Source organism: Blastocystis hominis, assembly GCF_000151665.1.
Source record: "Blastocystis hominis, Singapore isolate B (sub-type 7) whole genome shotgun sequence assembly, scaffold_9".
Classification (NCBI taxonomy): Eukaryota; class Bigyra; order Opalinata; family Blastocystidae; genus Blastocystis; species Blastocystis hominis.
In genome coordinates, this window is record NW_013171868.1 from 521,027 (window position 1) to 533,842 (window position 12,816).

The 12,816-nt window shown below is 51.6% G+C and overlaps 4 protein-coding genes; 1 reads left to right on the forward strand and 3 right to left on the reverse strand.

Moving 5' to 3' along the window:
• Positions 1–868: 868 nt before the first annotated feature.
• GSBLH_T00005104001 (uncharacterized protein) lies at positions 869–2,647 on the forward strand. XM_013044104.1 has 3 exons: positions 869–1,017; positions 1,050–1,302; positions 1,337–2,647. The coding sequence occupies exons 2-3, from the start codon at positions 1,116–1,118 to the stop codon at positions 2,614–2,616; spliced, it is 1,467 nt and encodes a 488-aa protein (XP_012899558.1). The 5' UTR covers positions 869–1,017; positions 1,050–1,115; the 3' UTR covers positions 2,617–2,647.
• A 26-nt stretch (positions 2,648–2,673) lies between these two features.
• On the reverse strand, positions 2,674–3,128 carry GSBLH_T00005105001 (uncharacterized protein). XM_013044105.1 has 2 exons: positions 3,029–3,128; positions 2,674–2,996 (listed from the first exon to the last, which is right to left on the reverse strand). The coding sequence occupies exons 1-2, from the start codon at positions 3,098–3,100 to the stop codon at positions 2,826–2,828; spliced, it is 243 nt and encodes an 80-aa protein (XP_012899559.1). The 5' UTR covers positions 3,101–3,128; the 3' UTR covers positions 2,674–2,825.
• Positions 3,129–3,132: 4 nt separating this feature from the next.
• On the reverse strand, positions 3,133–3,706 carry GSBLH_T00005106001 (uncharacterized protein; the record flags this gene model as incomplete). Its single annotated transcript, XM_013044106.1, has 3 exons — positions 3,133–3,276; positions 3,310–3,411; positions 3,443–3,706. 3 exons carry the CDS (start codon positions 3,704–3,706, stop codon positions 3,133–3,135), a joined length of 510 nt encoding a protein of 169 aa, XP_012899560.1.
• Positions 3,707–8,074: 4,368 nt separating this feature from the next.
• GSBLH_T00005107001 (uncharacterized protein) lies at positions 8,075–8,908 on the reverse strand (the record flags this gene model as incomplete). The annotated part of the gene is made up of 4 exons (XM_013044107.1): positions 8,075–8,456; positions 8,494–8,553; positions 8,588–8,791; positions 8,823–8,908. The coding sequence occupies 4 exons, from the start codon at positions 8,906–8,908 to the stop codon at positions 8,075–8,077; spliced, it is 732 nt and encodes a 243-aa protein (XP_012899561.1).
• Between the last annotated feature and the right edge of the window lie 3,908 nt (positions 8,909–12,816).

Below are 12,816 nucleotides of genomic sequence, written 5' to 3' on the forward strand. Positions count from 1 at the left end.
ATCGATTGGGCATTTCCGCTCTGCTGGTGTTTCGATTCTTGCGTTATTCGGCTCGATTTTTGCCATTCTATCAGCGCATTTTCCCCGCGAGAAAGTCAGAAATCGGGGCTTTTTCTGTCAATCCGGATGATGCGATGATGTATGGATACCATGGAGAAGCAATCATCGAATCGGCTGACTATCGCCGCATTGAAATGCTACAGAAAAACCGAATGATTCGATTGTGGAAAGGATCGCAGCGACATGAATGGACTCATTGGAAACGACTGGAAATTCCTGGTAGGAACGCATGGGAAAATGTAATAGAATATAGATCGGACGATTCGGAGGTTTGAAGAAACAAAAGAGGGAATCTTGGAATCTAGATGTGTACAAGAAGTGGAAGAAATAAGAAGAGCTGTGCTACCTGACATGTGCTGTACTGTACGATTGACTCCGTACGTGGAGAAGACTTCGTCAAACAAGTCAAATCATGAGAAGGTCATTTAGAATTGTACAATAGTTGTCTATTGTTTGTATATAAAAAGAAGATTTGTTCCAATGATGTGAAATAATATTCCGGTTCATGGCAACCAGAGATAAACCATCAAATGGTAGTATTCTGGTAGACGAACTAGGAGAGAGCTAGCTGATAGTTGAAAACACTCAAAATATTATTTGGCGGCTCGTACGGTACCGCCACTAAACTTCTTCAAAAGTCGCTCCATAAAAGTCTCCCTTATGTTTCCCCTCCTAATCATCCCAATCTCGACCTTAGCAATGACCTTCTAGAATCCCCGATCATATTTGCATATGAAGTGAAATTGATTGGTTCCTGTCCATCGACTGAAACTGCCCACTTTTGGTGTTTTCCACAGATTTTGTCTTACATATTTATTAAGGTTTGTTATGAATCTTAAAGCATTCAGAACTGTCCTGGGAGGTGTACTCATTGAGCTCTCACTGGGTTCTCTTTATACGGCTGCGAACATGATTACCTACATTATCTCTTATATTCATGTCGTGGTTGGTGACACGGTAGGTGTTGCATCGAATGCGATGATTGGCAGAGTGTAACCAACACTATGTCAGCTTGGTTGTTTGCTATTAGCATTATGGGCCAGGCGTGCTCTATGATGTTTGCTGGAAAAATTGAGGACCGTATTGGTTCGCGTTGGTGTACCCTTCTTGGGTGTGTTCTTTTTGACATTTGCGTGCTCGTCAGCTACTGGATAGCCGATAACTTCTATTTGCTGCTTGCGGTATATGGATTCCTTTTCGGAATTTGCATTGGTATTGCTTACTCTGCCCCGATTACGATGTGTATGTGTTGTTCCCCCACCCTCTAACTCTCTAGCCATTAAGTGGATGCCCGGAAAGGGAGGTTTTGCTTCCGGCATCATCGTCGCCGGATTCGGTTGTGGCCCGCTGATTTTCAATCAGGTTCAGTCGAGCTTCATTAACCCCAACAATCTGCCGACCGTGATCGATCCGACCGGCGCCACGACCGACAAGTACTTCCCTGCCGAGGTGGCGTCGCGTGTTCCGAACGTCTTCCTGCTGCTAACGGCGTGCTACGTGGTGCTGCAGGCGATCGGCCTGCTGCTGGTGGTGGAGCCGACGGAGGCGGAGCTGGCGGCGATGAAGGAGCACGTGGTTCCGATCATGGGCGACCTGAAGGCGAAAAGCACCGGCTACACGCCGCGCGATTTCCGTCCGACGGTGGAGGCGACGCCGCGCGGGCAGCACGTGATCACGAGCACGGGCGCGATGGTGGACCACCCGTACAAGCCGAGCGAAGCGATGCGCACGGTGAAGTTCTGGGAGATCTGGGGCACGTTCCTGCTGGTGGGCCTGACGACCACGTTCATGTCGTCGTACTGGAAGGTGTTCGGCCAGTCGTTCATCAGCGACGACCGCTTCCTGGTGCTGGCGGGCTCGGTGTCGTCGGTGTGCAACGGCGTGTTCCGTCCTCTGTGGGGCATGCTCATGGACAAGTGGACCTATCGCCGCGCCATGCCGTTCCTCTGCCTCTGCACGGCGCTGCTCATCGGCACGCTCTCCCTCACCGCCAAGCTCCCGCAGGCGTTCTTCTTCCTGTGGATCTGTCTGATCTATCTCTGCATGGGCGGGTTCTACGCGATGTTCCCCGCCTACACGTCGCTGTCCTTCGGAACGCTCTACCTCACCAGCAACTACGGCTACGTGTTCACCAACCAGTTCATCTCGGCGTTCTGCTCCGCCTTCCTCGTCAACGCCTTCATCACCATTCTCGGCAACACGGGAATCACCATCTTCCTCGCCATCATGGTGCTCCTCGCGCTCCTCCTCTCCGCCTTCGGAAAGAAGTGGGATTATCACGTGGGTCGTCGCGAGCTCCACTCGCTTTCTCCCACCGCAACGCTCCCCGCCTCCGTCACCCTGCCTCCCGCCGTCGCCGCTGCTGCCGCCAACACGCCTGCCACGCCCGCGAAGGAGGTTGTGGATGTGCCGAAGGTGGAAACCGTGGAAACCAAGGAGGAAACCAAGGTGGAAACCGAAGCCAAGGTGGAGGTCGCTGGCGAGGAGAAGAAGGAAGGAAGCAACGAGAATCATGGAGAAGTGAAGGTGGAAGTCGAGAGCGCCAAGCAGGCGTAATGGTGGTTGATGTGATTTTGGTGTTTTTAGTGGATTGTTTGTTGCAAGAAACAGGGCATTTGGAGCGACGGGCCACGAAACTAATCACATCTTCGATGTCCTCGGAGGACAGACGCGCTTGGTCGGTTATCTGCTGAACCCACTGCCGACTATCCACACGATACAATTCTCTGTAGTTGCTCACCAATTCACAGTGCGTTCGAAGCGAATCACAAATTTCCTACAAACCTCACCAAAGGCACGGAGGTCCCCACATTTACAGTTTGCAAATACTGGCGCGTCAACTGGGTCGTGCGTTCGATGCTTTCGTCGGTCGTTGCCTGGGGATCGCCCATAATGCTGGTGACTTCCCTCACAATATCGAGCAACTGCACCACCTTCTATTTCTGAGCGATTTCGCAAAAGTGCGGACATCTTCCGTCTCCTTCAAGTCTTTCAAGTCCTTCTCGATAGAAGAAGCACCTGGAGCAGGGTTCGGTTCCATTCAACAAGGTGTTTCAAACAAACGCTAGACAGTTATTGTTTATGAGGATCCATCATAATGATGGCGACGTTGATCTTCGGAGCAGGGATAGGAACCTTCTCCTCGACCTGCTTATCCAGTCGTTCATAGAGAGATAGTTCATAGATAAATTCAACCATCGCAGTATACAGACATCCCTAATGATGATTTCGCTTCTCTCCAGTTTCCACCAATTGATGTCGCGGGATTCGGTTTCCATTCGGTTCGTTCACTTGGGATATCAGAATGAGCAAGTACGAGTCGATCTTACTGGCGATCGACAAATCGATCGCCTAAGCGTTACTCCGTTTCCACGGTTTCCACGATCGATTCGTTCTCGACGCACTCCTCCAGCACGTCCAGATTCCGCCGTGGATTCTCGGCGGATCCCCGCGATTTGGCTCCCTTCCGCTGCTTCTGCGCCATTTCCACGACTTTTTTCGCGGCGGGAACCGCGGTTAACCCGGGGAAAACGTGGAAGAGGACGTAGTCGGAGAGCATGGCGAGAATCTGCTGGCTGGAGAAGGCGGGGAGGCGGGAGCGATGGGTTTTAACCGCGGAATAGACGAGGAGCAGTCGGAACAGCATTCTTCTATAGCGAATTCGATGGAACTTCTACCGCACTCCGGTGTCGTAATGCCGGAAAAACTCCAGAAAATGGTCCTTGAAGAGCAGATCCACGAAAAGCTACGATTCATGGAATTCCAAAAATCGGACCGAATAGCGCGCCGTCCCCGTAAACAGCTCGCAATGCTGGTACAAAAACACCAGGCCGCGCTTCAGCACCTACACGATAAAACCCCCGATTTCGGGAATTACAAAAATCTGGTCCTGCTGCAGAATGCGCCGCAGTCCCTCCATCAAGTATCCCCGCGGGAAATTCCACGGAAACCCCGAAGAAACGCCCTCAGGCTCCTCGAACGGGGAAACGGGGAAACGCGTGGCGGTGTAGAGGGCGGGAAGCGAGGCATGCGGGACCAGCACCATATCCGCGGTTAATTGCTGGATGACGGAATTCGCCTCGATTTTGTCCACCACGTATTCTACAAACTGAATTCCCGCGGGAATCGCTCCTACCTCGTCGAATCAGCATTCGCTCCACCTCCTCCAATGAAACGCCCTCCGCTTCGTTTGCCGCCCAATTCTGCACCGCGGCGCGGAGATCGTCGAAGTCCTGCCGTCTCCCCGCGGTTTTCAGCGCGTTCATCCAGGCGTCGAGGTACTCGAAGCCTAGATAAGATTCCCGCGGTTCCGCTACAGCACATCACGTCGGAATACACGAAGGCGTTACAGTGCGAGAACAGTATTTCCAGCAGACTCGAAACCCACAGCGGATCCCCCACTATGTATTGACTCATTCCCCGCGGGGATCGCGGCCTACCTGGCGCGCAGCCCCGCGGCGGCGTACTCGGTGGCGGGCGGCTGGCCCGGGCGTTTCGTCTTTCCGCAGTGGAGCTGGAGAAGGAGGGAATGCTGGAGGGCGGGAAGCAGGCAGCGGACCTGCAGGAAATAGCCCGGAATTATGGAGTAGGGGATGTCTAGCGTTGATTGGACGCACGAGTTTTACGTGCGTGGCTGAAGTGCAGCGCCTCGTTGACCAGGTCGAACCAGGACCGAATGAAATTGAAGAGCAGCCCGTCGCACACTTGCAGTCGCTCCCGCCACCACGATTCCCCCTTGAACCGCGGGGAAGGCTTGTCGTACCGCACCAGATCCGCCCAGAGGAACAGCGACGGGAGTTTCGCGAGGAGTTCCTGGTGGTCCGCGAAGCGCATGCGGCGAAGTTCGCGGCGCACCGCGCGGTCCACGTTCCGCGTGTAGTCCTTCACGCGCAGCGTCGAATTCGATCGAACCTCCCCGGACACGTCGGACGGTCCCGCGGTTCTTATTGACGAGGCTGCCGCGCTGGGCACCGAATTCGATGAGGAATTCGATGAGGAATTTGATGAGTTTGATTGGGAGTTCGAAGAACTCGATTGGAAATTTGAAGAATTCGATTCGAATTTTGTTGTAGAATTTGAAGAATTTGCTGTCGAATTCGCTGTCGAATTCGCTTCGAATTTCGCTGTATAATTCGCCGCAGACTTCGCTTGTACGCTGGGAGCGGGGTCGAACCGCGGGGAGTGGGCGGTGTCCGGGTCTGTCCGCGGGGATTCGGCGTCGGGTACGGGGGAATAGCGGTTGGGGCTGAGATGGAGGGCAGGGTTGGGCGACGCGGAGGGCGGGACGACGATGTCCTGGGAGAAATCGAGGTCGATGAAGGCCTCGTCGGGGTCCGCGCGGTCCTCGGTCCAGCGCTGAAGCGCTTCGTCGTCACTGCAACGCGGCGGCGTTTTGGCGGCGTTATAGTCGGCGTCGTCGTCGCTGGAGAAAGCGAGGGCCGAAAGGTCGGAGAGCGCGGTGAGGCTCTGGCTCTTCGGAATGGACGCGCTCACACCCGCGCGGGAGGACAAAAGGGAGCGACGCAGACGAGGCACGGAGGGACCGTCCTTCGCTGCAGACACGTGATCGGATGGGTGGTTCTGGTTCAACGGAAAGGACTTGGACTCCGTGGACTCGCTCAGCTCGTCTAGTTCGTTCAGTTCGTTCAGTTCGTTCAGTTCGTTCAGTTCACTCGGTTCGTTCAGTTCGTTCAGTTCACTCGGTTCGCTCGGTTTGTTGGATCGCTCCGATCGCGCAGAACTCGCCAGAGGACTCGAAGGCGCGGCGTGCGAGCCCGTGAGCGGAGTGGACTTGGAGTTGTATTGCAACTGAAGGCTGGAGGCGGCATTCGAAGCAAGCGACGAATGGAGAAAAATGTCGTAACGGAGATCCGGAATGGCGATCGAGGTCAGCGGGTGGAGGTGAAACATGGCGGATCGGATGACGTTTCCGATGGAGGGAATCCGCATTCCCGCCAAAACAATAATTTTGGAGGCAAACAGAATGGGAACGGGAGATGAAGTTGTCTCGCAGATGGATTGACAGAATAGGCAGGTGGAGAGTAGCAGTTTAGAGTACTTACGGAGCAGAGGATAGCGACGCAGTGAAATCGTCCTCTTATCGGGCGTGTAGCCATTCGTTTCCTACATGGCGAGAGAAAACGGGTAAATACCAGTAAGAACTCTTTGCGAATCGAAATCTTCGTGATGACTCGATAGATAAGGTACTGATCGCGTGTACGAAGCTAGATTGACACACAAAGCAAAACAACTACGTTACTAATTCCATCTAAAAGGACCTCCCACGTGCCTAACAAATACTTCATTCCCAAGATTCGCTTGTCCTCAGAATCGTACTCTACAGAGAAGCAAACGCTTACCCGTTACCAAAAGTATGTAGACTTATAATGTCTTCCATATCTTCAAGCATACTGACTCGTTTGGTCATTGTCAAAGGACATTCCACCAAGTTGTGGAATTGTTTGATTATGGATCTGCTGAACTTCACCGGTTTCGTAGATTCCATAGATAATTCTCTTTGGTAGAATTTCTTTTAAATAGGAGAGATGCGAGAGTGACAATAATGTTCAAGCGAACCAAAGCAGAAGAAAATTCGTATTATTATTCTTCTGGAAGAAGTAAACTAACTAATTTACCACTCCCAAAAGTATTATTTATGAAGCTGATACATTGGACTTCTTCCCCGCGGGTAGCGGCTCGAAAAGAATCTCCACGAAAACGGAAGATTACACTGGTCTGATCAACCACATATGTTTTTTCGAGGATTGGGGAGCCATGCAAAAAGTATGACTTGATTTTTACAAATAGGGAAGGATACACTTTTGTCAAACTCCCATTTTTCTAGATTTGTTTTGAAAGGATGTCAACGGTAGGACATCTTATTTTTCTTTTTGTGACATTTTTTATGTTATCGCGTATGAAAACGACTATCGCCACTTTCTCTATCGGAACTCTCATTACCCTCTGTACCCTACTAATCTATTCTTATTTTTCCTATTTGCTGTCCAAGACTATGTTTTCTAGACTGCGTTATGACTATTTTTCCTTTTTTGAACAAACTCGGGAACATTACACGTTATACTTATTGTGACTCACCGATTTACTCATATCCACCAACATCATCCATAGCGTTATCGGGTGGACGTAAACTTCACCCTTCTCCAAATTCTCTCTGCAGGACTTCGGTAACTCTCGGATATCCTCCATCTCCTCTGTATACGCACACTCTCCGTCCTCCCACGCGCCTCCCGTGAAATTGGTGTGTGCAAGATAGTACAGTCCGAAATCTCCCGCCATCTTCTGGTACAGCGAACTCCGATAATTCTCCGGCATCACCTCTACCACCCCCGAGTTCGGAAGCAGAAGCACGCTAATCGACAGGCTGCTCCCCGATGCGGCCATCACAATGTCCGTCATGCGCAGTTTCTCCACCAATTCCTCGGCGTTCATCGAAGAAAGATCCACAGGGCTGATTCCGATCGATCCCTACAGACAACGGCTCGCATCATGCATACGATCTCCTTGCGCACATAGGCGATGGCGGGATCGTAGATCGTGTAGCGACTCCCCGTAGAGAAATCGTGCGTGATGTAGAGGAGGGAAAGCCAGCGGCCATTTCGCGTTTTGGCGTTTTTACGATTGGGCGGGAAATGTTTGTAGAAATTGGCGCGCAGGGAAATCGAGTCAAACCGCGTGAATAACCGCGAGGAACCCAATCGGGGAAACTGGGGAAACGTGGAAATAGAAGAAACCGGAGAAACCGGAGAAAGAAGGGACTGCTCGTCATAAAAAGTGGAAACGTGGAACCAAAAAGGAGAAACAAACCGTGGAAACCGGAGGGAAGGGAATCGGTCGAATTCGATTGGAATTCAATTCGTTGACGCCGTTTTGAACCAAAAAATCGACGAACGGATGGCCGAATTCCATCGAATTCGCGGCGTTCCGCGGTTTTCTTCGCCTCCTGGTGGCGTTCCCGCGGTTCATCGATGCGAGGAAGTAGGCGTGGATCTACTGGCTACCCGCGGGGATGGCCTACGGGCGGGAAAAAATCGGGGTGAGCGAAAATCGAATGCAAAAGAATTCGCTGCTGGACAATTCCCTCCAAATCGTCGGGGGACACGAACCACCCCCAGACGTTCTCCGTTTCCACGTTTGTGCCGGCGCGGTGGGCGAATTCGGGGAGATCGGCGGGAGATTGGGCGATTGGAATGGGGAGGAGGGATTGGAGACGGGAGAGATGATCTGCATCGATGGTGCTAAAGTGAACGAATGAGTTTGATTGTGGGTTATAGCAAACGTTTCGTAATAAAAACCAGTGAATGGACTCGAGGGAAAACTCGTAGAGAGATTCTTTGGATTCGGCAAAGTTGACTAACGATTCGTATGCAGGCCACTTACTACAATTTGGTGGTGGTGAGGATAACGAATACATACTTTGTTTTGTAGGAAGCAACACAACGTTTATAGCGATCAAAAGGAGTGTCCCAGTTGCCTCTAATTCATAATCTCTTTTTTATATGTAGAATACGTCTGCCTCAGAATGATAGGCAAAACTTTCATGTTGCATGCATCGGACAGATTTTTGTCATTCGTTGTAGGAGGATTTCCACTACCAAAACTATCTGAAAACAGAATTTTAGTGTTTGCCCAAGAAATCGGTGCAACAGTCGGTTTACTCGAATTTGACATTTTTATGACCGAATTTGTAGTACTATTCTCTTTGCAATCCGTTCTACATTATTAACAAAGCGTCTTCCTTGTACAGGCTCATAATCGTTCTCGAAAAGAAAACAAAGGGGAATATTGACGCGAATATGATAAATCCCAATGCAAACGAGAAAAACGACATATTCAAACAAACATAAGTGAAAATGGTTCATCCCTGTTGCCGCTTGATCTTTTCCTTTCGCCTCTGATTGTACTTCTCCGCACCGAGTTTCCTCTGTCGACGCATCGAATCATACTGCAGTTTCTTCGCGACTACACACATGATTCGTATTTCTCTCCCCTACATTTTTCGTCGGTTATCCGCGATTCCTCGTTTCCACCGTCCGTTTCCACGGTTTCCTCGGTTTCTCCGTACTCTTTTCTCCATTTCTCCGCCAACGTTAACCGCGGGGTTTTGAATCCACCGAAGGAAAACCGCGATTCTTGGTGTTTCATGGCGCCGTTCGATTCCGATTTCAAAATACCCTCTATTTCTGGAATTCCAAAAATCGGGCCTACTCCGAATCTGCTCGATTTGTTGCAGCATACGGCGTTTCGTGGACTCGAACCGCGGTTTTTCTTCGTCTCGAATGGAATGATAGGCGTCTTTCTTCGCGCCGAGCTCATTTCCCTCCAAATTTTTCATCACGTCGCGGATCGTTCCCTCCAACTTTTCCTGCTCTTTCGAAATAACCGCGGTTTTCACCAGATACACCTCCAAGCGCTTGGCGTGCGTCACGGGGTTGGTTTCCACGGTTTCCACGCCCACCATGATTCGCTGATAGAGGTCGAACCTGCAGCATTCGCGGTTATTTTCGTCTTTTAGGAGGATGGAAATAATCGCGGAAGTGACGTCCTTGTCGATAAGGGTTCTCCCGTTCTCCAGAAAAACCTCCGATTCCACTTTTTCTGCCCCGGTCCAATCCCTCATTCGGTCAGTAACATTTCCCGCCTTGTCGAAGAAGGGAATCGTGAAAGTCATGTCGAAAAAGGGAATCAAAACCGAAACCCCGTTCCCGTAGATTTTCGAAATAATCGCGGGACGGATTTGCGGCTGGTTGTAATGGACGTACAAGGTGATGAAGAGGCGATCGGAAAGGCGGGAGACTTCCTTCGAGCGGCGATGCTGCTCGTTCACTAGATGTCAATTCCCCGCGGAACCTACGCTGCTTGGACACCAGCGTCATTTCGCCTTTGGTGAAGAGGAGAGATGAGGGGGTTTCATCATTATGGATGGGGGTTTCATCATTATGGATGGGGGTTTCATTATGGATGGGGGTTTCATCATTATGGGTGATGGGAGTTTCATCCTTATGGATGGGAGTTTCATCATTATGGATGGGAGTTTCATTCTCACTACTAGTGGAAGTTTCATCGCATGAATCTTCCAACATTTCATTAAAGAAATCATCATCAATTTCACTATTCGGATGAGAAGGAGTTTCATCCTTATGAATGGGAGTTTCATCCTTATGAATGGGAGTTTCATCCTTCGTGGAGGCCGTTTCATCACTCGAATCTTCCAACATCTCATTGAAAAAATCATCATCAATCTCCTTCTTTTCTTCCCCGGTTTCTCCATTTCCACCGTCTTCATGCCGAAAAACGAGTCCTTTCTCGCCTCCGTCCCTTCGCTTCAGCACTCGCTTCACGTCTTCGCCCGTCACTTTCACTTTCACCTCCGCGTCCCGAATCGAAACCACTTTACTCTTCACTCCATACAAATCATATCCCTCCTTTTCCTTCTCCTCCTTCTCCTCTTCCACGTTTCCACGTTTCTCCTTTTCTCGGTCGATGGCAATGCTCTGCAGCAGCTGTCGATGCACGATAATGTCCGCATAGCGGCGAATCGGCGACGTGAAATGCGTGTAGAACGCGATCCCCAGACCGTAATGCGCGAACGGATTCGCCGAGCCCTCCTCTCCCTCCATCGGCTGCTCTCCCGAGCACACGTACTGCGCTTCACTCATCGAGCTGTGCATCAAATCCGCCAGACAAAGCGACTTTCGGAAGAAAATCATGAGCATGTCGCGCTGCGCCTCGTCCGGAATCTCGCGGACCCTCCGAATGCTCTCCGCGATCGTCTGATTGGACCGCGTGTCCACGGGGATCCGCAGATACTCGCAGAGGTCCTTCAGAAAGCGGAGCTTGGTCTCGGGAGGAGGCGCGTGCTTTCGAAGCAACGCGCAGGAAGGGAAGTGCTGAACGTTGGTTTGAGCGACGATCGAGTTGGCGACGACCATCAATTCCTCGATGGTTTCGTGGATTTCGAGATGGCCGTACTCGTTCACCTCGATTTCTTCGCTTTGCGCGTTCGAAAATTGTAGCTACGCGCTCCAAACACACGCATTTCGACCTACTTCGCGCGTTACCAGCTCGATCGCGCCGTTCTCGCGACGACGCCGACGCAAATCGCGACCGACTACCCTCGATTTCCCCGTTTCCACGATTACTGCGCATGAGGAGAGCGATGTCGTGCGAAAGCCAGCGCGAATCGGCCTCCTGCACGGGCGATCCGGTGTATTCATAGGGCGAATCGGGGTTGGGATAGGGGTTTTCGATAAGCGGAACGGGTTTTTGGTCGGCCAAAGCCTGCGCCTGCGGATAGGCGAGCGAATAGCGCGAGCGAAGCACGGTGCGCGTGCAACGCGGAGGTTTCACGAGGTCGAGCGTGTCTGGAGGTGAGAAAACCGCGGGGAAGGGACGGGGATCGAAGGTGAGGAAGATGGAGACGGCGAGACGGTCGTGTTTGGCGCGAAGAGAACAGACGTTGGTGGAGAGCGAGGCGGGAAGCATGTCGATGCGACGGTCGACGAGGTAGACGGAAGTGGCTCGCTCGCGTGCGAGGCGATCCAGCGCGGAGTCGACGGCGAGATAGTGACAGACGTCGGCTATGTGGATGCCCACTTCGTAGAAACCGTCGATCTCGCGAAGCGAACAGGCGTCGTCGATGTCCACGCACCCGATCGGATCGATGCTCACCACGTTGTGGCTCTGACGGATGTCTTCCCGCCCTTCCAGGTCGCTCTACACAAAATTAAAAAGGGGAAACGGAGGTACCGGAGATGGCTCGTACACAGTGTTCGGGTTTTGGAGGACAGAAAGGGGAATATGGAGAAGCGATCGGGTGATGGAGAAGGGAATCGGATGGATGTGCGATCCCAACTATTTCTCATTCTGCGAAGAACGAAGAAACGCCCGCCTCGTAGAGTAACGCCTCGGATTCCGTGGTGAAACTCCCGTCTTCGCCCAAAGAGAATAAAAGCTGGCCGTCGGGCCACAGATTGCCCTCTTTCCAGCCCAAAATCCGAATCATATGTTTCTGTCCCACCAGCATTCTGCCCTATTTCTGGAATTCCAAAAATAGGGGGTACATTGGAAGTGGGCACAACACACAAAGGAATTCGTTTATTCAATGGCGCCATGATGAGTGAACTCGTTTCATTTTTCCTTAGAATGACATTCTATTTCCATCCATACTCAATATTCATATTCACATTCAAAGCGGCTGCATCATGATCATGATCATGATCATGTCCATGTCCTTGATCATTATGACTCCGTGTAGTGCCATTGGTATCAAGATTGCTAACAAGATTGTTATGCGTAAACGACACCGAACAAACAAATTCACGAGGGCCCTCGCGGACCACTTTCACTACACGCCCGCTCACCGACCGATGAAACGCCCCATTTCCCGCCTTCACCTCCAAAAATCCCCCCGAATTCTGGAGCTCGTCCGAATCGCGGGGAATCCAGTCCTGCACCGTATCCACCCACTCCGCGAACGGCAGAATTGAAACGGCCACGCGGTCGCCGTGGATTCCCGGCCGAATCCGGCCCATCCCCGCGATCTACGGCGAAGGAACACTATTCCACTACGGCAACGGGGTACATTTCGCTCCTCGTTAGGCCTAACAAGGTGTCCAGCTTCACGAAATCCGCGCTGGGCAAAGTCGACAGGATTTCCGCGGCAAAATATTTGTTCAGAATTCGACGAATTTCCGCGGTTTTCACCGTCACCGTCGCGTGCTGACGGTCCTCCTCCAC

Excerpts from the sequence above, each read along its gene's own strand:
- GSBLH_T00005104001 (XM_013044104.1), top strand. The coding sequence starts at position 1,116 with ATGTTTGCTGGAAAAATTGAGGACCGTATTGGTTCGCGTTGGTGTACC. Across the intron at positions 1,303-1,336 it reads CTCTGCCCCGATTACGATGT|CCATTAAGTGGATGCCCGGA; the intron begins GTATGTGTTGTT and ends CTAACTCTCTAG.
- GSBLH_T00005105001 (XM_013044105.1), bottom strand. The coding sequence starts at position 3,100 with ATGGAACCGAACCCTGCTCCAGGTGCTTCTTCTATCGAGAAGGACTTG. Across the intron at positions 2,997-3,028 it reads ACTTGAAGGAGACGGAAGAT|AAGGTGGTGCAGTTGCTCGA; the intron begins GTCCGCACTTTT and ends GCTCAGAAATAG.